Consider the following 27,371-nt stretch of genomic DNA (forward strand, 5'->3'; position numbering starts at 1 on the left):
ATTGAGTGGGCCCCGAATGTCTTTTGGGGCTGGTCCGAAGAGGTGAAGTATTCCTTGCCATGTGGCAAGTCACACGGTGAAGACGGTTCGTCAAAACCATTTATGAGTGAATGGGAACATGACGTCATTTTCGGGTTCGTGGAATGGACATTTAAAGTTTTTAATGTGGGCTTCCTTGTGAGGCTTGTCCCACATTGAAACTTTAAGAGAGTTTTGTTGAGTGTATAAGCTCTAGCCTACAACACTTGGGTTAGACCCCAAGGGGCACCCTAAGTTTGTAGAAATTAGGAGTTATAGACAAAGTAAACCTTAGCCCAAACAACAACACGCACGCGCGCCGCCGCCGCTATCCGTCCGGTTGTGTCGAGCGCAGTTGTGGGTCGAGTCAGTTCTTGTATTAATTTTTTGGGATAAAATTCATTTGAATTTTTTCAAAAAAAATAATGCGAGAATTTAATTCAAATATTTTTTTGATTTCCAAATTTTCGTCCAACATTTAAGTCTCATTCTGTTCGAAATTCCTCTCAGATTCAAACTGAAAAATTGCCCAGCAAGTTCGGTTTTAACTGCCCAGCAGTTACAGATCTGTTACTTCCGAACAGATTCATAAATCTGGACAGTTTCAACTGCAACAGTTAAATCTGTTGAAAATAGTTAGCATATCTGTTTGTTTTCAAAACAGCACCTGTTGGATTCAAACCACACCTGTTCATTTGAATTTTATACCTGTTCGGACATCACTTGTGTGCCTATAAATACCAACATTCCAGCAGTGTTATTATATTTGAAAATCAGTCTGCAACTTTCATATTGTTGTCCAGAATTTTCTCCTTTGCATTTTAATTTTCATTCTAGTTTTAGAGATAAAATAAAGAGAGTATAAGAACACAAGGTTCTAGTTCGCCGTACAAATTTGTGTGGAGTGCTACTACAAGTTTGTGAAGATCATTGTATTCTGCGAGATAGACGCTACTCAACCGTAAGCACCGTAGCGGGGCGAATCTGTCTTAAGGACAGAGTGCCACACACTCCACTTGGTCTTTTAATTTTTTAATTCAGTACGATAAATAAATTCGGTACGTTATTTATTTATTTTGTTTGATTTAGTTTCAATTTATTTTTTTTTTACACAGAAGATTTTTCCTACAGATAAAACCGTCGCCCACTTTAAAAAGAATGGTCCAAATTCATTGCCTATCTTATTGGGGTGGTGTTCTATGTATTAATTAATATACTAACTAATATATCAATACTATTTATGACATTATTATTGATTTCACTCATTATATAAATTACAAATATCAAAAATATATTAAATTATGTCACATCATCAATTGATATACTAGTTAATACAATAGTTTCATTATATTGTTTTACTTTTTACCTCTCTCTTGCTGTGTTTGCTTTGAAAAAAATATTTTTTACAAAAAATGTATTAATATTTTATATATATATATATATATATATATTTTGTATAAATAATGCGATAGTAAGATGGTACAGTTCTAAACATTACATTTTCTACTATTTTTTCAAATCTTGCTATGCAACTGTCATTATGGTCGATTTAAAATAATAAATAAAATTAACACGATACTCAGAGTTATGCCACTTTGGAAGCAACTTATAGTTAATTTACCCATACACTCCCTTAATTATGTTAAATATCATTCTATTTATTTGTAGTATAATGTTATACAAATAAAATTCATATAAAAAAATTTCACAAAAAACTAATGTTGAAAAATTTTAGCCACTGTCTATTCAGTTATTGGAAAATAAGTAGATCCCTCAAAGCAATATTAATAGTTGAGCAAAAAGTACTTTTCCTACTTTAATTAGTCATTTTCTTATAGGGACAATTATCTGACAGTGGTGTAGAAAAAACAAACTATAAATTAGTAAAAAAATTACAATTTTAATTATTAATATTTATAATGTTTATTACTTTTTTTTAATAATTTTTTCTGACTCTCACTGTAATATTGTTTTCCCTTTTATATATGCTCTTTAACAATACTTTTTATTTTAACTAGTTAGTATTTAATTTTTTTTCTTTTTTGAAATTAAAATTATAAAGTATATAAGAGAAAATGAAGAGGGAGGAAAAAGAAATTAGAAAACAAATAAGTAATATTTGCTTGCCTAGTGAGCAATGACTAGTGAAATTTCTCTAGGCACGATAGCACTCAAACAAAATAGCTACTAATAATTGAGGAGGCTTGAGTTTTGGGGTACGGGGTACTCTTGTGAGATGAAACGACATCGTTTCATTATCGATATGTATATTCAATAATAATAATAAATAAATAAGAAGTTGTTAAAAGGGCTTGAACCTATATAACTTGGAGAGAACTCTCACAGCAGTAACTGTTGTGAGATGAAACGACGTCGTTTTATTATCTATATGCATATTCAATAATAATAATAATAATAATAATAAAATGATTGTTAAGAAGGCTTAAACCCAGATAACTTGGAGAGAAAAAGGGTCATGAACCACTGTGCTACACAAACTCATTAATACTTTGGACATATATTATATTTATTATAATCTGTATTCCATCATAAAAAGAAATTACAATCTACTATAATCCTTTCCATCTTCAAAAAAAAATTCCAATCTATACAATTTGATGCTCTGTTATGTATCAAACACAAATAAAATAAAACACAATAACAGCGGCTTCTCTTTAAATAAACCTTGAATCCATATCCAATCTACACAATTTGATGCTTTATTATGTATCAAACACAAATAAAATAAAACACAATAGCAGTGCCTTTTCCTTAAATAAACCTTGAATCCATTTCAATTTAATTCTTAAAAATAAAGCAAAAGGGTGGCCCGCTAGATAAATGTTTGCATTTCAATTTTGTGGGGTGGTTCCGATTGACTGAAAAAATCAAACAAACTATCATTATGAAAGACCAACTCAGCCACCATGGGACTGTGCTTTGCTAGATCAAATCCTAATCCCTACAACAACAACAATAACAACAACAACAAATATATATATATATATATATAAGGAAATACATTGGAATTAAATACAAATATATGTAAAACAAAAATCTAGATTACAAACAAGTATATTACACACCTGAGAACTTTGTGAATTGTACGATGCTTGGGAAGACAAAGGCGTTGATAATGGATAAGTTGGCGGGCATGCAAAATTAACGTCGTGCATGAGCAGATTATATCCAGAATTCATTAATTGTGGCCAATAGGGTATCTCGACACCCTAGTCCATAAAATATTGTTAGTAGTTTTATGATCATTATGTACTTAAGTAATATGATTTCAATAAAAAAAAATAAGATCTCACCAGTGTATGGTTTGAAGATGAATTTTGAATATTTCTAGTGTCGGTTGACTGTCTAATACTCTAAAGAGGTTGTAAAACATTTATCAGTACATTGCAAAATTTAAAAATAAATCTAGCCAATTTGAAATCAAGTACTTCGGTAAATACAATACCTGAGTAAGGCGGGTAGGTTGCGAAATAACTTTTATTCTCTTAATAGTATTCCTATGCTAAGGTTTTAATCTACTCCCACCCTTGTGTCTGCCATCTTTCTTTTTTAAGCCGTTAGCTTGTGCAAAGTTTGGATCAACTACAAATTCTTTGGTACCCACTTCAATATTGCCTCTACTACCAGAAACGCCTGAGCCATCTAATGAAGTCATCATATTGTCTACTTTTGCATGCAAATCCCTAAGAGTTTTATCAACTAATTGATAGGCAAGTTTGCATTCAGATGATCGAGCTTAATTTTACCATTCTAGGACAAAGATCTGTGTAGCGTGTTGCTATCACCAACTTAGGGTCATTTTCAACCACTGTAACTGTTTCCTTAATTGCACAATCCTTCGCATCTAGTCTCCATTAACCTAATATATACCTTTCAGGAATTTTCATAATATTCATTCTATCAAGCGCCTTCATTGCATGACCATATAAAATTCCAAAACTCTCAAATTTTTGACAAGTGCAATGAATTTCTCAACAATTATTGTCTCCTCTTGACTCATTAACTTCCACATTACCTTTCATAATATACTCTCTATTCTCTCCATATAAGCCAATCACATACGTTACTTCTCTTCCTAACTCATGGCATCACTTCACTTGACAACAAAGGGATGTGTCTAACTCATTATGAAACAAGTCAAAGATGGGAAGGGTATACAACTTAGCAACTTTAATTAACATAGGAGACATTTTCAACTTTATTCTTGGCAACCGTTGTCTAGAATCGTATATAGCTTTTACTTTTTCATACCGCTTATCCATAACAACTCGATTGAAGTGTGTAAAAAATTAAACAATGTTATGGTCAACTTTTAAATGCTTCTTTAATTCTACATTCAAGCTTTCACTGAGTTGAGTGCTTCGCATTCCTGCAATATATACCAACTTCATATACACATGTGCCCACTTCTCTTTCAGTTCTCAAGTCTTCTTAATCCATAAGTTCTCTTGCAAGTTATATTTATGAATCAAGGAATCCCAAGCATCAACCAACTCAAGTTCATCCTCATACCCAAAATGCAAGTTTTGAAATCGCAACCAAATTTTAAACCACCCTTGAACAAGTAGGCCTAAATGTTTCAAAACATTTTGTATTAGATGAAAAGTGCACAATCCATGAAATACTTCAGGCATGATTTTAGAAATTACTTTAGCCATTGCCTGATCTTGATCAGTGAAAAAACTAACATGTTTTTTCCCTGACATTGCATGCAGAAAGTTTCAAATAACCACTCAAATGATGTAGTTTCATTATATAATAATGCAGCATCAAAAATCACAGTCATTCTGAAGTGGTTAAAGCCAGTAAATAAAACAAGTGGACGATACTTTTTGTTAGTCCAGAATGTTGTGTCAAATGACACAACATCACCGAAAATGCCATAATATGTAATCATCTGATGATTAGTCCAAAAAATGTTAGTAATCATCTCATCAACATCCAACTGAAATGCAGAGTGAAAATATGGATTTTCAGTGGCTTGTTGCTGGAAATATCTCAACAAACTTCCTGCTTCATCATATTGCAAGTTTCGTTGCCTTTTTGCACGCAAGTAGGTTTTTTGGTCCTCTTGCGTGAACCCTACAAATTCCTTCCTCCCTGCTAAGACGCTAATAAGATCATGTAATGCCTTAAGTGATATACTAGTATCATCAGCTACATCGGCATTTATACCCTGAGCATCACACAACTTTCTCTGAGATGGCATCATATGTGTACATTGAGGAATATGCAGAAGGTGGTTGTGATTATCAGCAAATGTCATCAAAATCCATTTTGACAAGTCCCGTCTAAAAGATATATACATGAATGCATTACATTTCGTTCTTGTCTCATGTTGAGGATGTTTTACTATTACGTACCGTTATCTTTTTCCTTAAATTTTCTATTAATCATGATACCATCTTTCTTACTTTTTGTATGGTAATCTCTTCTAATAATAAATCCCACAATCCTTCCACATTCGTTGTAGAATTCATATGAGGCTTCCTCCGAATCAAATTCCATTCCAATACATGGCATGGAATTCTTGGCCAACTCCTCAAGCGCACCATCTTCGATTTCGGCACTACTGAATATAAAGTCTAATAACAATAAGAATAGCACAAAAATAATATCAACAATAAAATAAATTACCACATGCTCTAGAAAATTTTCTACTTTCTTGATGTGATTTATTATACAGGAGACAAATCAATTATATTACTAAAAGAGCGTACCTTTAAAAGAGATCATAAAATTTTATAACTTCCATTATGTAAGGACATAATTTTTCTCGCCACAAAATATAACTTTTACTATAAATTCTCCATTCTTGACTTTTATCACAAATTATCATAACACAACAAACGTTCTTAACTTTCATCACAAAAAAAAACATGTATTGATAACAGTACTTGCCTTATTATATAGCATTGTGAAAAGATAATGAAAATGCCAAGAGTTAAATCACCATATACAATAACAGATTCCTATACATATCAAATTGTGAAGTTAATTTAAAAGAGCATTAATCCCTAATCCAAAGCACAATAATAGATTCCTATAACGTATAACAAAATCCAATCTGCACAATTTGATACAAATCACCATATACACACATAACAGGATCCTATAATATTATATTAAAATCTCCAATCCAAAATACAATCTCTATTTGATATGAAAATAAATCACCATATATATATATATATATTTTAAACCTGAGTGAAGATTCTTATAAAGCAAATAAACAACCTCAATGACAATGGTGATTGTGGAGCTACGGTACAACAATGGCAGAGGAACGTCAGAGCAAACGGTGGAGGGACAACGAAGGAACGACAAAGCAATAGTGGAGAGATGGCAGAGAACCCAAACCCTCCCCGCTCCTGATGGACCTAACGTTTTGTAGGGTTTTCAGTGTTTTGTATTTTAATTATAGCAAATTGTAATTTTTTTTTTATGCTGGAATACAATTGTAATAAATATAACATATGTCCAAAATATTAATAAATACACTAAGTAGCACAGTGGTTCATGACCTTTTTTCTCTCCAAGTTGTCTGCGTTCAAGCCCTCTTAACAACCATTTTTTTAATTTATTCATCTCACAGCAGTTACTCACAGCAATACCCCCGGACCTTGAGTTTTGTCTTTCGGTGTTGATGCTTTCTAAAATTTACCATTGTTGAATATAGAAATTAAAGTGTATAGAATCTTTTTATTTTTAGTATTATATATATAATATGTGATTGTATCAATCACTGATTTCGTATTGTTTCCTTATTTATATCGTTTTTAAATTGTATCATGAATCTATTATATATATATGGGCTCTACCTCATTCACGGGTAAGTTAAATAATTCTTTTCATTGTTTTTGGTATCAGACTTAGGTTAAGTACCTAGTAATTTTGCTTCACTGACAGGTGGCAGCCTTGCCTTGGCCGCCTATCGGACCTTAACCCATTCCACTGCCATATTTTCTTTTAGTATCACTTTGTGGTGATCTTTTTCTCTATCCACTAGTTTATCCTCTCCCAAATATCTTTATCATAATTTTTTTTACTCACAATCCATTTTTTTGTGTGTTTATGTTCCACTTTCTTTTTCCCTTTTATTTCAACCTCAAATAGGTTTCTATCTCCAAACCTATTTGAGTTTGAGGGCAGGTATTATACCTATATCATGGTTGTTATTTAGGAAGGCAACCCAAGAGGGGGGGAATTGGGTAATTAAAAATTTGGTCTGAAAATAAATTTGCAAAGACTAAGTATTTAATGGTAGATGACAATAAATCAATGCATAGAAAATAAAAAGAAAGGAAAGAAGAGTTTGACACAAGGATTTATAGTGGTTCAACTCACCGGTCTACGTCCACTCCTCAAGACACCTTCTTGAGAATTTCTCCACTATGAATAGATGCACTACCAAGCTCCACCTAACTTGTGGATTTTTACAAGGACTTACTTCAATCTGTTGAGATCCTCTCAACTAAATGCCTCACTTTACAAGTGTGTCACTCAAAAAATAAGGAATAATAATAAGAGGTATAACTTTCCTCTTCTACAAATGTTCTCTCACAAAAGATGGATATGAAAGTGTAAGCTCTCAAGTAATTTAAGACTCACTTAGATATGAAAATAAAAGTACAAATGGAGTATAATAAAAGCTCTTGAATGCTCTAGGCTTGTTGTATTGAAGTAGTGTATTAAATGAACAAGGCGACCTCCATATTTATAATATTAATGGCTTCTAGCTATTAGAGAGAGAGAAGATTTGAATCTCCTATCCTTTGGAGAAGATCATAAGGGATTTGCTCCAACTGTGTTTGATTAGAACAAGAAGAAGGCAGACTGTAGGCAGGTCTTGGTAAGAGAGGATTCATCAAATGCATAAGCTTTTTATTTAATGCTCAACCTCATAAGTCAACTTCTTGGAGAAGATATGGTGTCAGAGGATCTACTCAGTGGTCAGAAAATATGACATATTCTGTACAGAAAATCTAAAAAGGTGGCTGAGAAATGATCTGTAACAATCTGGATCTGATTTGGCAGGTGGGATTTTTTAAACCCAGATTTACAGGTGTCGACCCCTACAAATTGGGTGTCGACTAGTCTCAAATGTTTCTGGTGTCGACCCTTATCATTCTTGGTGTCGATCCTTGCTGTTAAAATGCATTCTGAAATTTAGTGTCGACCCTTGTGCTTCTCGGTGTCGACCCTTATTGCTAAATTGCATTCTAAAATTTGGTGTCGACCCTTACTGCTAAATTATATTCTGAAATTTGATATCGACCCTTGCAGCTAGAACACTTGTGCATTTTAGGCTTCATTTTGGTGTCAACCCTAATACCTGTTTTAAGTATGGATAGAGTTTTGCAACCAAGTTTTGATGCTCATGTTTTGAGGGCACAAAAATGATTGAAAAATAATACTTAAGAATCATATAACTTCTAGAATCATGAAACACAATTTTTATTTTGAAAACTTTAAATAACAAAATAAGTTCAAAATATTTGTTCATGAACAAAATCAATAGAATTTTAAAGATGAATAACCTTGGGGCTAACAATCTCCCCCTTTTTGATGATGACAAATAGTTAAAGTTTTCAAAGTATAAGTGAAAGCATTAAGAAGAGTTACTTAAGGAATTTTTGTATAATAAAGGATTTGAAAAATAAGATCAAAAACTCCCCCTATAAAAAGGGCTTCATGGCCATATCAAAGATGATGAGAAATATATATAACAATAAAACAATCTTGATATAGATCAAGCTCCCCTTATCATTATGCACTGAAACAATCATTAGTAACATTAATTTCTTTAATTTATTTTCATTGAATGAAATCACAAGCATTTAAAGCAGATTCCATAATGCTTCAAGTATAGATATTCACAACACATCACAAGCATTCATAACCAATCACAAGTAATGACAGAATGTTTTCATACCATAGTATATTTGTGTTTCCAAAATAAATATCGAAAACTGCAATTTCTCAACAAGTAAGTGTTCCTCAAATGTTTGTGTGTCCAAAAACAATTGTTCCTAAGCATCCACATCTAAGCATCCACATCTAAAAACCATCTAAGCATCCATATCTAAAATAAGTATCCAAGGATCAATAAGAAAACTAAGTAAAACAATTATAGCAACTACAACTTTCTCCTCTTTTGTCATCAATAAAAAGCAAGCGTCAGAGTATCAGCAAAAGGGAGGAGGAGAGCGAGGCCAATGCGGGGCAGCTTCGCACCAACCTTGAGCAAACCATCGTCCCAGCGTTGTTGAAAGATTTGATGAAATTCTGCATTGGAGTTCTTGATCTCATAGACGGCGATCACCATACTTTCTACACTTTCTTTAGTAGCTGCAATGACTTGGGCTTGTTGTAACTTCATTCGATCAATGTCTTTTTGCATTCCAGTTTGCTGAGAAACAAGTTGTAGAACTAGGGTGCTCAACTCATCTATTTTTTCTTCCATGGCAGAAGAGGATGAAACAGGAATAGAGTGAGAAGATGATAGAATGTCAGAGGCAATGATGGATTGGGAATTGAGGTTTAAATTGTTAAGCCTAGAGTTGATTGAAGCAATCTCATCCATCAGGGGACCCTGAACCATAAAGTCAAGATACTCGATTTTTTGAGAGAGAGAAGAGAGGTCTGAAGAAGGAGGTGGAGAAGAGGGACCAGGGGTGGAGAAAAGAAGGGAAGGACTTGGAAGAGAAGACCCAGGGATAGAGAGACCAAGGGAAATCACAAATTTTTTGGTCTTAAATACGGTTGACCAATGAATATCCCATGTTTCAAGGAGTTTCAGCCCCATAACACAACGGGGGTCTCTAGGGACTTTTTCTTCCCCCTTCAAATCAATCTTGAAATGCTTGAAGATTTTAGTGAAAATCATTCCATAGTGGATAACCAAAAAACCAAAATCAGTGGCGAAATCGGTGGTTAAGGCCCAAATGAGATAGGTGTGGCCATATGTGACGGCATCAAGGTGGCCGGAACGTGGGATGATGTTGTATGTTATGATGTAATGTAACAGTCTTAGTTTTAGAGAGAGATATTTCCCAGAGACTGTGACCAAGTGATTTAAGTCAGGGTTGTTTGTAAGGAGACGGAGACTAGTGAGATGAGAGTATTGGGGTGGTTTAAGAGAGATAGATGGATTGACCCTGCGTCCATCATTTAAGAGTTTTAGAATAGAGTTAATGACAGAGGATGTTAGGGTGAAAGGGACACCTTTTACAAAACAGTCGAGGGTATGAAGAGAAGTGTCCACATCACAAGATAGATTTGCAAAAAAACTCTTTGATGAGTGTGGGGTAAATATCACAGTTGAGTTTCAAAAGGGATGACCACTTTTGGTTATCGAACCATGCTTTTACGTGATAGAATGTTTTTCAAAAAATGCGAGATCTATTGTATGACCAGAAATTACCTTTCGAAGATTAAAGTCCTTGTTGAAGGTAGATCGACATTCAGGGTTCTTGAATCGAAGAATGGGAGCAACGACAATGATGGAAGTGAAAGTGGTTCATGGTCGCTTTCATATTGCAATAGAAAGAGGGGCTTGAGAATCCATAAAGATGAAGAAGGAGCGGTCGCGAAGAGGATGGGAAGATCAGAATGAGAATCGTCGGAGAAGGACGCCAGAATAGGAAAATGGGCTAGGGCTAGGGCTAGGGCTAGGGATTTAATGGGTGTCACAAGAGAGAATGAAGGGTCACGTGGTATATTAATACTCTTGAGAATGTGTCAATCCTTGGGAAGAGAGGTGTCAACCCTTCGAATTTGAAAAGACCGTGCGGCAAAAATCTTACTTAAAAGGCAAGTGTCAACCCTTAGAGGAAGGGGGTCGACACTAAAAAGCAGTATCCTCAGATCCATCAGGTGTCGACACCTTCGAAGAGAGGTGTCAACCCTAAGCAACGGCACAACCCTGGTTCACAAGGTGTCGACCCTAAAGAGTAGGGGGTCGACCCTTAAGGGTCCTGAAAGGCAATAACTAGTGTTTCTCACATCAAATTTCTCAAAGAAGCATAATAACACATAGTTTAACATCATACAGGAATATTCAACATACCAAACTCAGTTCAAATAAAGTAGAATTGTTCCTCATTTAGAGGTTTGGTAAAGATATCGGCCAATTGTTGACTTGTAGGCACAAATTCGAGTTCAATGTCACCTTTAAGTACATGATCTCGTAGAAATTAATGCCTTATTTCAATGTGTTTAGTGCGTGAATGCTGTATGGGATTTTTTGAAAGATTAATGGCACTAGTGTTATCGCATTTAATTGGTAAGTGATCAAAGTGAAGTTCAAAATCAAGAAGTTGTTGTTTGATCCAAAGCATTTGAACACAACAACTATCGGCGGCAATATATTCTGCTTCAGCTGTAGATAAAGCCTCAGAATTTTATTTTTTACAAAACCAAGATGTGAGTGAATTTCCAAGAAAATGACAAGTGTCACTAGTGCTTTTACGGTCAAGTCTACATCTCGCAAAGTCGGCATCCGAATAACCATAAAGATCAAAAATATTTGTTTTAAGGTACCAAAGCCCCAAAAGTGGAGTGCAAATGAGATATTTGAAAATGCGTTTTACTGCGGTGACGTGTGATTCTTTTGGAGATGATTGAAAATGAGCACACATACAAATGCTAAATATGATATCGGGTCTACTAGCCTTTAGATAGAGTAAGGAACCAATCATACCTCGATATTTCTTTTCGTCTACCGGTTTACCTTGCTCGTCTTTGTCAATTTTAATCGAAGTGCTCATGGGAGTTACTGCAGGTTTAGACAAATCCATTTCAAATCTTTTGAGGAGATCTTTGACATATTTTGCTTGAGATTTATGAATACCATCTTGGGTTTGTTTTATTTGCAATCTGAGAAAATATGTTAACTCTTCTATGAAAGTATGTAATCCGAGTGAACATTTGGGATATATTCTCATCGGGTTTCATTTTGAAAAGCTCGCAATTGTGAATAAGCAAGCTCACTCTAGATTCTTTGACTTGAGTAGTTCCCTTATAAGTTACAACAAGTTTATCCCAAATTTCTTTCGCAGTTGTACAAGTGTATATTCTATTAAACTCAGTAGTATCAAGTGCACAATATAACATGTTAACAGCTTTGGTATTGGATTGAATATCTTTGTAATCATCATTAGTCCACTCACTTTCAAGTTTGGGGACTAACAGACCATCTATTGTTTTGGTGGGGACTTTAGGACCATTACATATGATTTTCCAAACCTCATAGTCGGTAGATTGAATATGCATAATCATGCGGGTTTTCCAATAGTTGAAATTTGTGTCATTGAAGAAATGTGGTCTGTTTGAGGCTTGACCTTCAGGAAGAGAAAAGCTAATTGTTGCCATAGATCACTCTAAGACGGTTAAGTCACAATACTAGAGACAAGGCTCTGATACCAAATGTTATTTAGGAAGGCAACTCAAAAAGGGAGTGAATTGGGTAATTAAAAATTTGGTCCAAAAATAAATTTGCAAAGACTAAGTATTTAATGGCAGATGACAATAAATCAATGCATAGAAAATAAAAGGAAAGGAAAAAAGAGCTTGACACAAGGATTTATAGTGGTTCGGCTCACCGGCCTACGTCCACCTCTCAAGACACCTTCTTAAGAATTTCTTCACTGTGAATAGATGTACCACCAAGCTCCACCTAACTTGTGGATTTTTACAAGGACTTACTTCAATCTGTTGAGATCCTTTCAACTAAATGTCTCACTTTACAAGTGTGCCACTTAGAAAATATGGAATAAGAATAAGAGGTACAACTTTCCTCTTTTACAAATGTTCTCTCACAAAAGATGGATATGAAAGTGTAAGCTATCAAGTAATTTAAGACTCATTTAGATATGAAAATCAAAGTACAAATGAAGTATAATAAAAGCTTTTCATTGCTCTTGAATGCTCTAGGCTTGTTGTATTGAAGTAGTGTATTGAATGAATAAGGAGACCTCCATATTTATAATATTAATGGCTTCTAGCTGTTAAAGAGAGAAGATTTGATTCTCCTATCCGTTAGAGAAGATCGTGAGGGATTTGCTCCAGCTGTGTTTGATCAGAACAAGAAGAAGGTAGACTGTAGGCAGGTCTCGGTAAGAGAGGATTCATTAAATGCATAAGCTTTTTATTTAATACTCAACCTCATAAGTCAACTTCTTAGAGAAGATATGGTGCCAGAGGATCTGCTCAGTGATCAGAAAATATGACGTATTCGGTACAAAAAATCTGAAAAAGGTGGCTGAGAAATGATCTGTAACAATCTGGATCTAATTTGGCAGGTGGGATTTTTTAAACCCAAATTTACAGGTGTCGACCCCTGCAAATTAGGTGTTGACCCTTTGCTTCTCTCTCTTCTCTGTGTTGAGTCTCAAATGTTTCTAGTGTTGACCCTTATCAGTCTTGGTGTCAACCCTTACTGCTGAAATACATTATGAAATTTAGGGTCGACCGTTGTGCTTCTTGGTGTCAACCTTTACTACTGAATTGCATTTCGAAATTTGGTATCGACCCTTGCTATCTTGGTGTCGACCCTTGCTATCTTGGTGTTGACCCTTACTGCTGAATTACATTCTAAAATTTGGTGTCGACCCTTGCAGCTAGAACACTTGTGCATTTTAGGCTTCATTCTGGTGTCGACCCTTGCTATCTTGGTGTCGACCCTTAGACTTGTTTTAAGTATGGATAGAGTTTTGCAACCAAGTTTTGATGCTCATGTTTTGAGGGCACAAAAATGATTGAAAAATAATACTTTAGAATCATATAACTTCTAGAATCATGAAACACAATTTTTATTTTGAAAACTTTAAATAACAAAATAAGTTCAAAATATTTGTTCATGATCAAAATCAATAGAATTTGAAAGATAAATAACCTTGGGGCTAACAATGGTGAGCATGGTGATATACCATGTGAACCACCTAAGACGCCCCCATCTGGCACACAACCCAAGTCGCTCCTTCAGGTGCACAACCCAAGTCGCCTCCTTGGAGCACCACCTAAGTTGCATCTCTGGCGCACTTTCTAATAAGCCACCCCTTGGCGTACTCAATCATCTGTTACTTTCATTGTTCAGTACCACGTCATAAGTTATGTGTGTGTCACGCTTGTTGGTTCAACATCCAGTTCTCTACATCTGTCCGACGTGACCCCTTAAACTGTCTTGACATTAATTCTGGTTAGTTCCTACAACGATCCGGCATGACCCTGTATTAACTCCGGCATCTGATGCAGACCAGGGTCTTGTTGGCTAGGGTGTTTTCTGACCATAGATACTTCGGTAGCTCTTCTAGGGTAGTTTAATCCTTATTTTATTTTTATTTTTTTCCCTTTTTAGGGTGTGGTGTTGATGTATTAAGCACTTTTTGGCCTTTTTTATTTAGTGGACTATCTGATTTGTTCAGTAACATTTATTTAGACTAGCCATTGAGTTTTTTTTTAACTTTTTCCAGTCATCTATTGCCAAGCTGCGATTGTTGAATATCCTTACACCAGTTTGAGAGGAAGTGTTGAATATAGAAATTAAAGTACATAGAATCTTTTTATTTTTAGTATTATGTATATAATCTGTGATTGTATCAATCACTGATTTAGTATTGTTTCCTTATTTATATCGTTTTCTATATTGTATCATGAATCTATTACATACATATACATGGCATCTATCTCATTCATGAGTAAACCAAATAATTATTTTCATTTTTAACATGAAATTCAAGATAAAGCTCTTCAATGGTTTACCAAGGTTAGCAATAGTTAAATTTTGAGAAGACATGTTTTTTCTTTTTTCTTTTTTTCTTTTTTTCTCATAATGGAGTCCACAAATAACATTTTTATTTGAAATTTATTTGAAAAATAAATTAAAAAAAATAACATCTGTACTGTTTAAGTAACATTGCTAAAATATAATATTTTGACATTATTTTTTTTATCAAAATTTAACTTTAACTAATTATTTTAACAATGTACATTAAAGATAGGATTGCGAGTCTTCTAATAGTAAAAAATAATTGCCAATATTTATTTTTAAATCCAAAAAGTCATTACCTGATGTCTTCTTAGTTTGTCAAGCTCTTGCTTATAGCAAGCTTTTGTTATAGAAAATTAGTTTGCGAGCCCTCCAACCATATGCCTATTTTAGCACTCTTCAAACAAAAAAATAAATAACAATAATAATAATAAATTACAACATTCTCTGCTCATTTAGCTAGGGTTATAAAATGAATCAATTGTAATCGGTTCTTAAAAGCTTATTTAAAATTAATTCATTATCTACACAAATCAAATGTAATATATTTTAAAACTCGTCAATTTTCTAAACTCGATTCAAACTTAGCTTGATATTTATAGTCACTATAAACCAGTGTATCGTGATCAGTTTGATTAAAACTAATTTAAAATCAATTTAAAACATCAATAAATAAAATTTAAGCACAATTTTAAAACTCGTTACAATTTTAAATTAAACTTAAGTAATTTACTACTCTACTCCTTTATTGTCCTAATTATATGTGTTGGAGCTATGATACATTCAAATGAGATAGGAAGAAAGAGGTGGAAAGAACAGATTCAAAGAGAAAGCCAAAAATTAAAACCTACCTTCCTCACCATGTACTCCAAACCTTTTTTTTACTTTGCATAAATCCATTTCCTAATCACAAAGAAAAGCATCTCCCAGGAGTACTCTTCTTCATCTATGGACCAGAACCACTATTATGCATATCATTAATGCAATCTCCACCTCCCAGCCACTGTCATGGAGAAGAATACCGCCACAGCCATTGTCACCGCCAACATTGCTTCAATTGTCAGTGGAATAGTTGCACTTCTCCTTGCTTCCACCCTTGTTCAAGGTATATTTTGTGTCCTTTTTTGAATTGAAACGATTGAAAATTTCGCAATTTTACAAGAATTTTTTTTGTATAGAATGCTTATTTAGAACATGGTTTTAAATATCATGCAATATGTATCAAATGAGTTTTTGTTGTTCTTCCAATACTAACATATCTCCGTATACTAGTTAGAATGAAAAATCACACACGTTTCGGCTAGTACTAGATACATCTTACTTAGATTCGCAACTGATATGATGAATTCACCATTTATACGGCCGGTTTGATTGTTATACAACTCTTTTTGTAATTGATATTTTTTTTAAATTTATGACTATCACACTTATTTCGCGATGTATTGTTCGAAATTCTTAATATTGTTAGGGCACAACCAATACCTCCCAACACCTTTATTTAAAATCATAATCCAAATATTTTTGAAATAATAGCCTATTTGACGAATCTTTTTATTTAAGATGATAAAATTTAAATATGTCATATCATTTTGTGTAATTCTGGTGCTTATATATGGTTACTCCTAAAAAATACTTGCATCGAGCTTGCCTAACAAGAAATAAAAAAAAAAGTTGGTAAAAAAAAGTTAAAAAACCACTAGGAAAAGCCTTTCCAACGTTTTTTCAGTGTTTGTCACAAATCCCAGCAAAAGCACTGTAAGAAAGATCCTAATAGTGATATATATATATATATAAAGAGAATTATGATTGAGAGTTTTAAATTTTGAATTTTTAAGAAAGTTTTAGTAACGGGTTAAAAAAATAAAAAATAAATAAAATCAAAACATGGCATTAATGAAGTGGAGCCTATTCCTAGAACTCCTTTAAAGTTCATGCTTTAAAATTCCAAAATATTTTTGATAGAATTATAACACAAAAATATATATATACAAAAGTGTACCATGTGATTTAAATTTATTTTAAATATAATTTCAATAACACTAATATACTTTGTGTGCATTTTCTGTATTCTAATTGAGTGCAACTATGGTTCAAAATAGGAATGGCGGGAACCATCGGAGTAAACTACGGCACGGTGGCGAACAACCTCCCGCCGCCGTCACAAGTAGCCCGTTTCCTCCTCGAATCCACCATCATCGACCGTGTTCGACTCTTCGATTCCGACCCACAAACCCTCCAAGGCTTTGCTCACACCGGAATAGCCATCACAGTCACAATTCCCAACGATCAAATCCCACTCCTCACCAACCTCACTTTTGCCCAACAATGGCTCAACACCACCATCAACCCCCACATCCCCTCCACCAACGTTGTCCGAATTTTAGTCGGCAATGAAGTCCTCGCCACTGCCAACAAACTCCTCATCTCAAGCCTCGTCCCAGCAATGCAAACCCTTTACAAAGCCTTGGTTTCAGAGTCTCTAAACCACCAAATCTCAGTCTCAACCCCTCACTCTCTTGGCATTCTCGCCGCCTCTACGCCGCCGTCCGCCGGAAAATTCCGGCAAGGCTACGATACCCATATCCTAAAACCACTCCTTAGCTTCCTCAGATCCACCAATTCGCCATTCATGATCAATCCATACCCGTTTTTTGGCTGCTCTGCTGAAACTCTCGATTATGCTCTGTTTCGGCCCAATCCAGGGGTGTTCGATGAAATGTCTAAACGAACTTACACCAACATGTTGGATGGGCAATTGGATGCTGTGTTCTCGGCAATGAAACTGCTTGGTTTCGACGACGTTGAGATCGTTATCGCGGAAACTGGGTGGCCATCAGTGGGTGATTTGGGGCAAGTTGGAGTTGATGCTGAGAGTGCAGCTGAGTTCAATGGGAAGCTTATGGAACATGTCATGTCTGGTGCTGGGACTCCTCTTATGCCTAATAGGACATTTGAGACTTACATTTTTGCACTGTTTAATGAAGATTTGAAACCCGGACCAACATGTGAGAGGCATTTTGGGCTGTTTGAGCCGGACATGAAGCCGGTTTACAATATTGGGATACTGAAGCACACGGTAGCTGCTGCTGTTGCTGCTACTGCCGCCACTGATACATGCAGTATTTCGTATTTGTTGATATTCATCCTTTGGCTCGGCTTATAGGTTGTCTTATTTTTTTCGCTTATTTTTGTTTTTAATGATTTTTTTTTCAAACAAAAATTGAGTCAAAATTTTTGTTTAGATTAGACATCTTAAAGATTGAATTGAAAAAAAAATTCACAAAACTATGGCAACTTTTGGCGAAAGCCAAAATTTGTTGAAATAGCCAAATTTTTCTACATTTTTAGTAGACCTTTTTTATTCATTTGATTTTTTTTTCAAAATTTCTTTTGGCCCTAGCTCCTAAAAAGAAACCAACAAAAATAAGTCGAAAAAATGAACCAGCTTATAAGTTGAGGCCAAACAAATATACATGATGGTTGATTGGTTTTTGTAAACTTGGCTCTGGCAGGCAGAATCGACCTTCCCATCCTACCCAACCCCCGTGTCGACACCACCAGCAGCACCTGCAATGAGTCCATTTCCAGCTGGAGGAGGAGCTAAGGGAAAACAGTGGTGTCTTCCCAAACCAGAAGCCGATGATGATGCTTTGCAGAGGAATATCAATTATGTATGTGGGTTGGATTCGGAGTACTGTGGAGCCATACAAGAAGGCGGTGTCTGCTTCAATCCTAACACCATTCGAGGGCATGCATCGTATGCCATGAACTCGTATTACCAAGCAATGGGTCGGAATGGATATGACTGCAATTTCGCAGAAACTGGGATTATCACTAATGTCAATCCAAGTATGTTGAGATTGTTATTTGCTTTGCAATTTCGTTCTTTCTGGCTCATGATTTTAAATAGCAATATCAGGAGACGTATCGATCAGTCACTTACTGAGAGTATCGAGTGATATGTATTCGAAGAATAGAATGAATTGCAGAAAAAAAGTTCTATAACAGTCAAACCAATTGTATTGACTGAATTAACTTTATCGGCCGTGATCAATTATGAAATCATTCCATTAGAGGGTTATTGGTAGATTATTTCTATTTTAGAATGAACTCCGTGATAGAGGCAAGGTTGAGAGATTTGGGGAGAAAAAATGAAAAAATAAGTGAAATGTAAATAAAATATACCTGCATTTCATTTAGTTTCACATATTTTTGTTGAGATAAACACTTGCGAAAGTCAAGTAGTTGCAAAAGTAAGGTCCAAGACGTGCAAAGTGAAAAGTATCTTGAGGTTTTGTCGTGAGAATTTCTTGAGAGTTTCGGACACTTTGAAACAATAAGTTCCAAAATATAGCAAAAATTCTGTATGATTTTTCTCTAAAAATTTTAATTGATATATCAAGTAAGATGTATCAATATTGAAAGGATAAAAATTCAATACGTATTTATTGATATTTAAAATTATATTGGTGCTATCAATCACTAATTTATTCTTTGAGATTCATGAAGTATTTTTCTTCTTGTGTTAACTTTTTTTTTTTTTCTCTTTTTTCCCCAGGCTATGGACGATGCAAATATTGATGTACATATTAGAACGAAGAGGATTATAATCCAGAAGGAGGCCAAGAATAAAGTAGTTCTTTAAATAATTTTTTTCTTTTTTCTTTTTATTGTAGAATAAAGTAAGTTGTAATTAATATTTACTGGCGGGTAGCACACGCGATACGTATGCAATTCAGATAATAAAAATAAATAATAGAAAAATTAGTATCATAATAAATATGTTATTTAAGTGATAAGTGTGTTCTTAGTGAAATCCAAGGTCTTGAGTTCAATCTTTACTTATACTTTATATAATAATTTTTTTATTTTAACATATACAAAGTCTACCACGTGACATGAAAAGAGAAAGATTTTGGCTCTGTTTGGATGTGTTTTGAAATTACGTTTCTATCCTATCACTCACGCTTCATGTTTGGATACCACTTTCAAAATAGAATTCCACCATATAATTCAAACTACTATTTGAAAACCCGTTGGCAATTTTGTGATTCATTTCTCCACTTTCAACGTCTTCAGCCTTCTTCCTCTTCCTTTCTGAAAAGCTTCCATGTCCATCGTTTCTGAAAAAGTTCACGTGAACTGATCTACTCATCTTTCTCTGTTTCAAAGATCAGGACTGAAGATTCGTCACGGGTAGTGTTCACAGACCATTTTTTAAATCATGAATCCTGTGAACCCGCTCCCTACTCATACCATCTCCCACAACTCAAGTGACTTACAATTTGTGCGTTGTGGAAGATTCATTCTACGGGCAACCAAACAACGACAACACCAAGGCCAAATAAATCATAAATTTATTTCACATATTTTCTTATAGGTCACTGATTCAATTGTTTTTTGTCTCCGGTCAAATTTATCAAACCTATTGTCGAATCAGACGACTACCAAAGAGTCGCACATTCAGTCACTGTACCCATTCCATCACCGGTGATAACTATTCAACTCCCACTAATCTCGTAAGTATATCCTTCAATCATCTGTTATGTGCAAATGAGTTCTGAAATGATTTCTGAGAAATCCAAACGAGTATAGAGATAGTTTCTAATCTGTCTGAACTGTTTGACTCCTTTTGACACCTTTATAGCTGAGCCGGTCGTCCCCCGGGTCATCTGGCCGGTCGACCTCCTTGCTGCTCCGGCTCTTCTTCTTCTGCTGCTTATTTCTTCTTCTCTTCTTCTGCTTATTTTTTCTTGTGGCCTTCTTCTTCTGCTTATTTGTGGTTATTTTTTTACTATGTAAACTTGCTTCACAAACTTTTTACAGACAATGTTACGTGATTTTTATTTCGTCTTTGTTTTGGCCTTCAAATCATCTGTCTTTCCTACAGTTCAAATAAACATTGATGTTATCTGTTTTTATTTTCTCTCTGTTGCCCTTCAAATCATCTGTTTCTCCTAACATTATTTAATAAATTCAAGTAAACATTAATGTTATGTGGTTTTATTTTTTTTATCTGTGTTGCCCTTCAAACCATCTGTTTTTCCTAACATTATTTATGAATTTGAAATAAATATTACTTTTGGTTCCTACATAAATAATTGTAATTGGTTTTTGCTCAGTTATTTTTTTATATCCACTCTAGAGTAGTTTGCTCTGTTATTCTTTTATATCCACTCCAGAGTAGTTTAAATATAAATTGTATGTTTATAGATGGATGGAAACAATTCCGATAACAATCAAGATACAAAAATATGGACTCCCAGAATAGAAATGAAATTAATAAACATGTAGAGAGAAGAGGTTAAAAAAAATCAAACAACGGGCCGTACTACTGTGTGGACAATTAGGCATCGGAATCATTTTGCAAATCAGTTGCACAATCGGTATGGTTTTCGGTATACAGCAAAGCAGGTGCGACAAAAATATCAGCGATTGAAAGCTGATTACCAGACGTTTAAGCGACTGCAGGCACAGATTGGTCTGGGATGGGATCCCATTGTAGGCACTGTTGTTGCACTCGATGAATTTTGGGATAAGATTTTTCATTAACCTGTTCCATTTTCATATTTTTTTTTTAACATTTCATCACACATACAGTATGCTTAATTCAATATTTTCAATTGTTATAGGCTACCAGAAATGTAAAGAAGTTTAGGACAAAAAGATTTGAGTATTTCCAAGAAATTTCAAAAATTGTTGAAAATTGTTTGCCACAGGGGCCTTGTCTTGTGCATCCACACAAGGAGCCCTTGACTCAGATGAAGAAGATGAAATGCTAAATAAATTTTGAAACCCTGAAGTTGGTGGGAGTAATGCTGCTGAAGCCATTCCTGTTGACTTATTCGGCGATGAGTACATGGATCCAGCGAAGGGCAAAAGTCACAAGAGAGGCCCTACAAGCAGCCAGACTGACAGTGGTCGTTCGAAAAAGTCACGGTCAAGTGGGTTCGATGATGTGTGCGCAGCTTTCACATCCTACGTACAGGCAAAAACAGAACATTCACGTACACGATCAAATGAGACAGAGGCTGTAAGTGCAGGTGGTGATGAGTATTCCATTGATGCATGTCAAGATGCATTACTAGAGCTTGGGGACATACCACCGGCGTAGTATGTTAGGGCACTGACGCTGTTTAAAGACAAGGAATGGCGAAGGTTTTTTATGCATACTCCTACCCATATGCACCTAGCTATGATCCTCGCTTTGCAGTGAAGTGAGAAGTTGTGGTTTGATTGTGTTAGCGAATCTCCTTGTTGTTCTGCAAGATGATTTCATGATTCCTGATTTGTTTTTTATCATTTTTTTTCATTCCATGAGATGCTCTTTCTTTTCCATCTTCGTATGTTTAATTTTATTGAACTTTTAAGTAGTTTCTGTTTTATATCAATATGTTGTGTTATTACAAGATGATTACATATTAAACAAATTTTCTTCTCATATATATTTTAGTAAATGCTGGTAAATGACTAAGGCCGACTATTCATGTTGTCACTTTTTAATTCAGTTTCACCAATAATAGTAAGCGTTACCATATTGTCAAACATTATTTTATAATTATGCTTTTACTGTGATATAGACGAAATAATATGTCATCTAACACAGAAAACAATGCAATGGAGATCTCATCAGAGGAGGATGAGGTTATTGAAGATTTTATGAATTTTTTGATGATTGTTTTCATGCATGACCATATCAACGCGTCAAGTAGTCGCCGACCGTAGCGAACTTGTCCATTCAAACGTGATGATTACATCTTCAGCTTATTAAATAGCCATCCAGAAACAATGATGGACATTATGCGAATGGATGCACAAACTTTCATTTTATTGAAAGACACCTTACTCCAAAATGGCTTTATCGATACTGAACATATGCATATCAGTGTGGAGGAATCGCTTGGAATTTTTTTATACACTTTTGCACAAAATGATCGCCATCGACTACTGGCAAATAGATTTCAACACTCCACGGAAACAATTTGTCGGTACATAAAAATTGTTATGCGGGCATTGTGCAATCTTGCATCAACGGTTATCAAACCACGTAACCAAGACGAGATATTGGCAAAAATTTTAAATGACAAGAGGTTTTTTTCCTGGTTCAAGGTATGAATTTAATGATTGTCCTATAAGTTTTACATAACAATAAGGGACGATATTTTTTTTTTCTCCTGTTATAAAAGTAATATCCAAGTTTGTTTCGCTTTTAATGTCAAACAAATATCTTTCAATTAGGATTGTGTCGATACTATCGATGGCACATTGGTGGATGCATGGGTCCCTGCTTCAAGACAAAATATATTCCGTGATCGCAAATCTACGGTATCGCAAAATGTACTCGCAGTTTGCAACTTCAACATGTTGTTCACATTTATTAATTCTGGATGGGGAGGTAGCGCTCACGACAACGCTATTTTAGTTGACTCTATTACAAAAGCTAATCTACAATTCTCACACCCACCCAATGGTAAGTGTCCCGAAATAACATATGGTACACATTTCGGAATTATTTTTTTGTACATCTGTTTGACAGAACAGTGCATTCATTATTTACATGTAGGCAAGTATTATTTAGTGGATGCTGGTTTCACGAACATGCCTGGATTTCTTGCCTCATTTCGTTCCCAACGCTATCACTTGCAAGAGTTTTATGGCCGTCATTATTCAGGACCTAAGGAATTGTTTAACCATCGATATTCGTCGTTACGCAATGTCATAGAAAGAACATTTGGTGTTCTGAAGAAGCGATTCCCAATATTGCGGTCCATGCCAAATTACAAGTCTATAAGACAAAGCCCTCTCGTGATTGCATGTTGTGTAGTGCACAATTAAATCCGTTTGCATGTAGATATGGACCCATTCTTCATGGAAGCTGATAATGAAATGGCCACAGAAGCGGAAGCAGACGGGTTTGTTGGAGACCAAGCTGACTATGATGACATGTCACAACATGGGTTAACGTACCAATCTAACTTTAGGAATGCAATTGATACTGCTATGTGGCAAAATCATGTTGGCCATGGATAGATTTGTGATATGAACAAGGCAAGTGAATATCGTAATGACTAATGGTTTAAATGTATAATTATTTTACTAGTTTCAATAATTTTGACACATTTATTACATAATTTCGCCCACTTGACATAACTGTGAATTTAATGACTTCTTTTTTCTTTTTGTAAGATAACTAACAATGAGGATAATGATTGGGCTAAATGGCAATTAAAGGAAAGGGAACACAAAGATCATCACATGGTCAATCAACAAAATGTTATTACGTTAATGAAGACACTTAAATATGTTGTTGATGCAATGTATAATATGCAGGGTCAAACACTTTATTGAATTTGATAGTTGAATGATGCATGCAAAAATTGTTGTTTATGATATTCATTCAATTTATGATGTTTATTAACTTTTTCTGAAAAAAAAAAATTTATTGGCCATGGATAGATTTGTTATTAATTTTAATTTTTTTATTAATTTCTATACGACACTTTTTTATTACTTTATTTTTTTCATTTTATTGAAATTTTGGCTTTGTTATTAATATAAATGTCTTTGTATTAATTTTTTTTTTTTTTTTTGTTCATGTTATTAATATAATGGTTTTGTTAGTAATTTTTATACCAAACAAGTTTTTATTAATTTTTTTTCCTTTTCATTAAAGAAAATATATAATTACTACTTTTAACTTTTTTTATTTCATTTTAGCCGAGTTTTTTTCTTAATTTGTTTTTTTCATTTCATTAAAATAATGGTTTTGTTATTAATTTAAATTTTTTAAACTTAATTTGAAGACGACATATTTTTATTAATTTACTTTTCTCATTTCAAAACAATTTGAAGGCTATGTTATTAATTTTAATTTCTTTTTATTAATTGTGTTTTTGTTCATGTTAACATAATGGTTTTGTTATTTTCAGATATTACACCAAACAAGTTTTTATTAATTCTTTTTTGGGGTGTCCTCAATAAGTCCACTTTTTGACCTTTTGGACTAAAAAGTTGAGAAAAAAAAAATGATTGTTTGGGATAACTTTTTTATTTTTTACAAAAAAATGTGTATTAAAAATTGTATAAATTAGTGTATAGGAGAAGATTAGATGGAATAGGCGGTACGGTGGGTTGAATGCAGGGACAGCGTTGGTAGAGTAGAGGCTGGGACATGTTTCCTTGCTTTTCGGGCATTGAATTGAAGGTGTTGTACAGCCCATGGGGACCCACCATGGGTCCCGTTTTGCTAATTAAAACCGTTAAATGTGTAGAACTCGTCGAGTACTATCTTCTTGTAAAAAATCACGTTGACTGGATTTCGATAACTATCTGATCGGATTAGTTTATTTTTCAACCGTTAACTATAACACCATCCATTTTATAAATTTTAACTGATTTGATCATATAGTTACCGATATCTGATCATTGTGATTTTTCACAAGTATATAGTACTTGACAATTTCTACACATTAAACGGTTCAGATTATTAAAACGAGACCCGTGATGGGTCCCCACGGACCGAACAACACTGAGTTATTAGTGCATCTAAATAGAAGCTCGTTTCCAAAAAGTGAGCTCTTCTTGTCCCACATCAGAGTTGTTTGAAATTTTGTTTTGTGTAAAAATATTTTTTAAATATTTTTTTTGGTGAATAGTGATAACTTTTTAACTTTTTGAGTAACTTTTTAATTTTTTGGCTTTTTTTTAGATCCCAAACCAGGCCTAATTCTTTTTTCCCTTTCATTAAAGAAAATGTATAATTATTAATTTTAACTTTTTTTATTTCATGTTAGCCGATTTTTTTTTCTTAACTTGTTTTTTTCATTTTATTAAAATAATGGTTTTGTTATTAATTTAAATTTTTTATAATTAATTTGTAGACGACATATTTTTATTAATTTACTTTTCTCATTTTCAAACAATTTGAAGGCTTTGTTATTAAATTTAATTTCTTTTTATTAATTGTTTGTTTATTCATGTTAACATAATGGTTTGTTATTTTCAGATATTATACCAAATAAGTTTTTATTAATTTTTATTTCCTTTTTATTAAAAAAAAAGTATGATTATTAATTTTTAACTTGTTTTATTTCATTTGAGCCGATTATTTTTTTTTTAATTTGTTTTTTTCATTTCATTAAAATAATGGTTTTGTTATTAATTTAAATTTTTTTGTTAATTCGTAGACTTTTTTAATTTTAATTTTAATTTGAATTTGAATTTTTTCATTTTATTGAAATGAAGGCTTTGTTACACAATTATTAATTTCTTTTTATTAATTTTTGTATGAATTTTTTTTTTAATTTCATAATATAACTTACAAATTGTTATAACATTGTCACTGGTTAATTTTACAGTGCAGAAAAAAATTAACTATTCATTACGTCAATACAAAATATTACAACAAAATAACAAAATAAAATAACCACAACAAAATGAGAAAATAAAATAACCACAACAAAATAAGAAAACAAAATGTAACCACAGCATGTGTGAACCATTTAAACGCTTATCGAAATAAGTTAAGCATCATTGTCAGGTGGAGGTGGTGGTGGAGGTGGAGGGAAGTAGTGATGGTACACCTGAATGACTCGATGGTCAATTTGATCAATGCGGTTCCTTGCCACTTCATCACGTCTCCCTGAGTCAACACGAAACTCACCAAATTGTTGAATTAGTGAGTTCTGAGCAGCGACAAATTCATCAAACCAAGTACCCAATGTATTGACCTGATTAGCCATTTGTTGTTCCCATTGTAGGCGCTGATTGTTTTGTTCTTGTTCCAACGCTAAATAATCAGTCCAATATTGGGGTTGTTCATTTGGTGGCATGGCATTGTCATTGGGTTCTTCCTCATCAGGTATTGGTTCATTTTCAAAATTAATAGAGCCCAATAAGTTTTCAGCACCACCAGCTCGAGTCAGTGTGTACTCAGAAATTAGTGAAGTGATTCTCACATCTACTTTACCTTTAAGGTTGACATGATGCGCTTTGAAAATTTTGGTTAACAAAGCTCCAAAAGGTAGTGACCGGCCACTGAGAGTACCAAGTTTTGCAACCATCATTTCACTCAGTAATATGTAACATAAATCTAATTTTTGTCCAATTTCAAAACAATATAACAAATAAACATTAAAACATGGAACAACATCAAAATGTCCTTTTTTGGGAGTGACATTTTCAACTATCCATCGATGAAGAATACGAAGGTGGGGTTTTAAATGTCTTGCTTGTAAATTAGTGCCGATGAATCGGCTCTCACAAATTGTGGTATAACCCTCATTTAGATCACCAACAATGTTAGCTAACTGAGCCTCAGTTTGAAAATGGCATTGCAAATCTTCTGTTTCAACTCCAATAATTTGTGCAAAAGTACGGGGGTTGAGTGTGATTACTTCTTCCTTTACATAAGAGGTCAGACTGAACGGTTCCACTTGTTCCTCAACAGATGTCAAGTGAAGGTAAAATAAATATACAAGACGGGGATATACCTTATGTGGTAAATTAGTTAAAGGTAACCATCCCATCGTATTCAGTCTGCCAAGCAACAATGGATCATATT

The 27,371-nt window shown here is 34.0% G+C and overlaps 2 protein-coding genes across 3 annotated transcripts; one reads left to right on the forward strand and one right to left on the reverse strand.

Annotated features, from left to right (window-relative positions):
* Positions 1-11,883: 11,883 nt before the first annotated feature.
* Positions 11,884-12,315, reverse strand: LOC145797550 (uncharacterized). The gene has a single exon (XM_082884933.1). It carries the CDS (start codon positions 12,313-12,315, stop codon positions 11,884-11,886), a length of 432 nt encoding a protein of 143 aa, XP_082741059.1.
* Positions 12,316-14,709: 2,394 nt separating this feature from the next.
* Positions 14,710-19,589, forward strand: LOC114299063 (glucan endo-1,3-beta-glucosidase). 2 transcript variants are annotated; one of them, XM_082882034.1, is made up of 4 exons: positions 14,710-15,914; positions 16,909-17,885; positions 18,322-18,658; positions 19,368-19,589. In XM_082882034.1, the coding sequence occupies exons 1-4, from the start codon at positions 15,818-15,820 to the stop codon at positions 19,388-19,390; spliced, it is 1,434 nt and encodes a 477-aa protein (XP_082738160.1). In that variant the 5' UTR covers positions 14,710-15,817; the 3' UTR covers positions 19,391-19,589. The 2 variants fall into 2 exon arrangements, 1 of the variants encoding a protein (XP_082738160.1); XR_014337347.1 differs by having other exon boundaries at positions 15,745-15,914; positions 16,909-17,972.
* The last annotated feature ends 7,782 nt before the right edge of the window (positions 19,590-27,371 follow it).

Source organism: Camellia sinensis, chromosome 8, assembly GCF_055761805.1.
Source record: "Camellia sinensis isolate YWXY chromosome 8, ASM5576180v1, whole genome shotgun sequence".
NCBI classification, from domain to species: domain Eukaryota; kingdom Viridiplantae; phylum Streptophyta; class Magnoliopsida; order Ericales; family Theaceae; genus Camellia; species Camellia sinensis.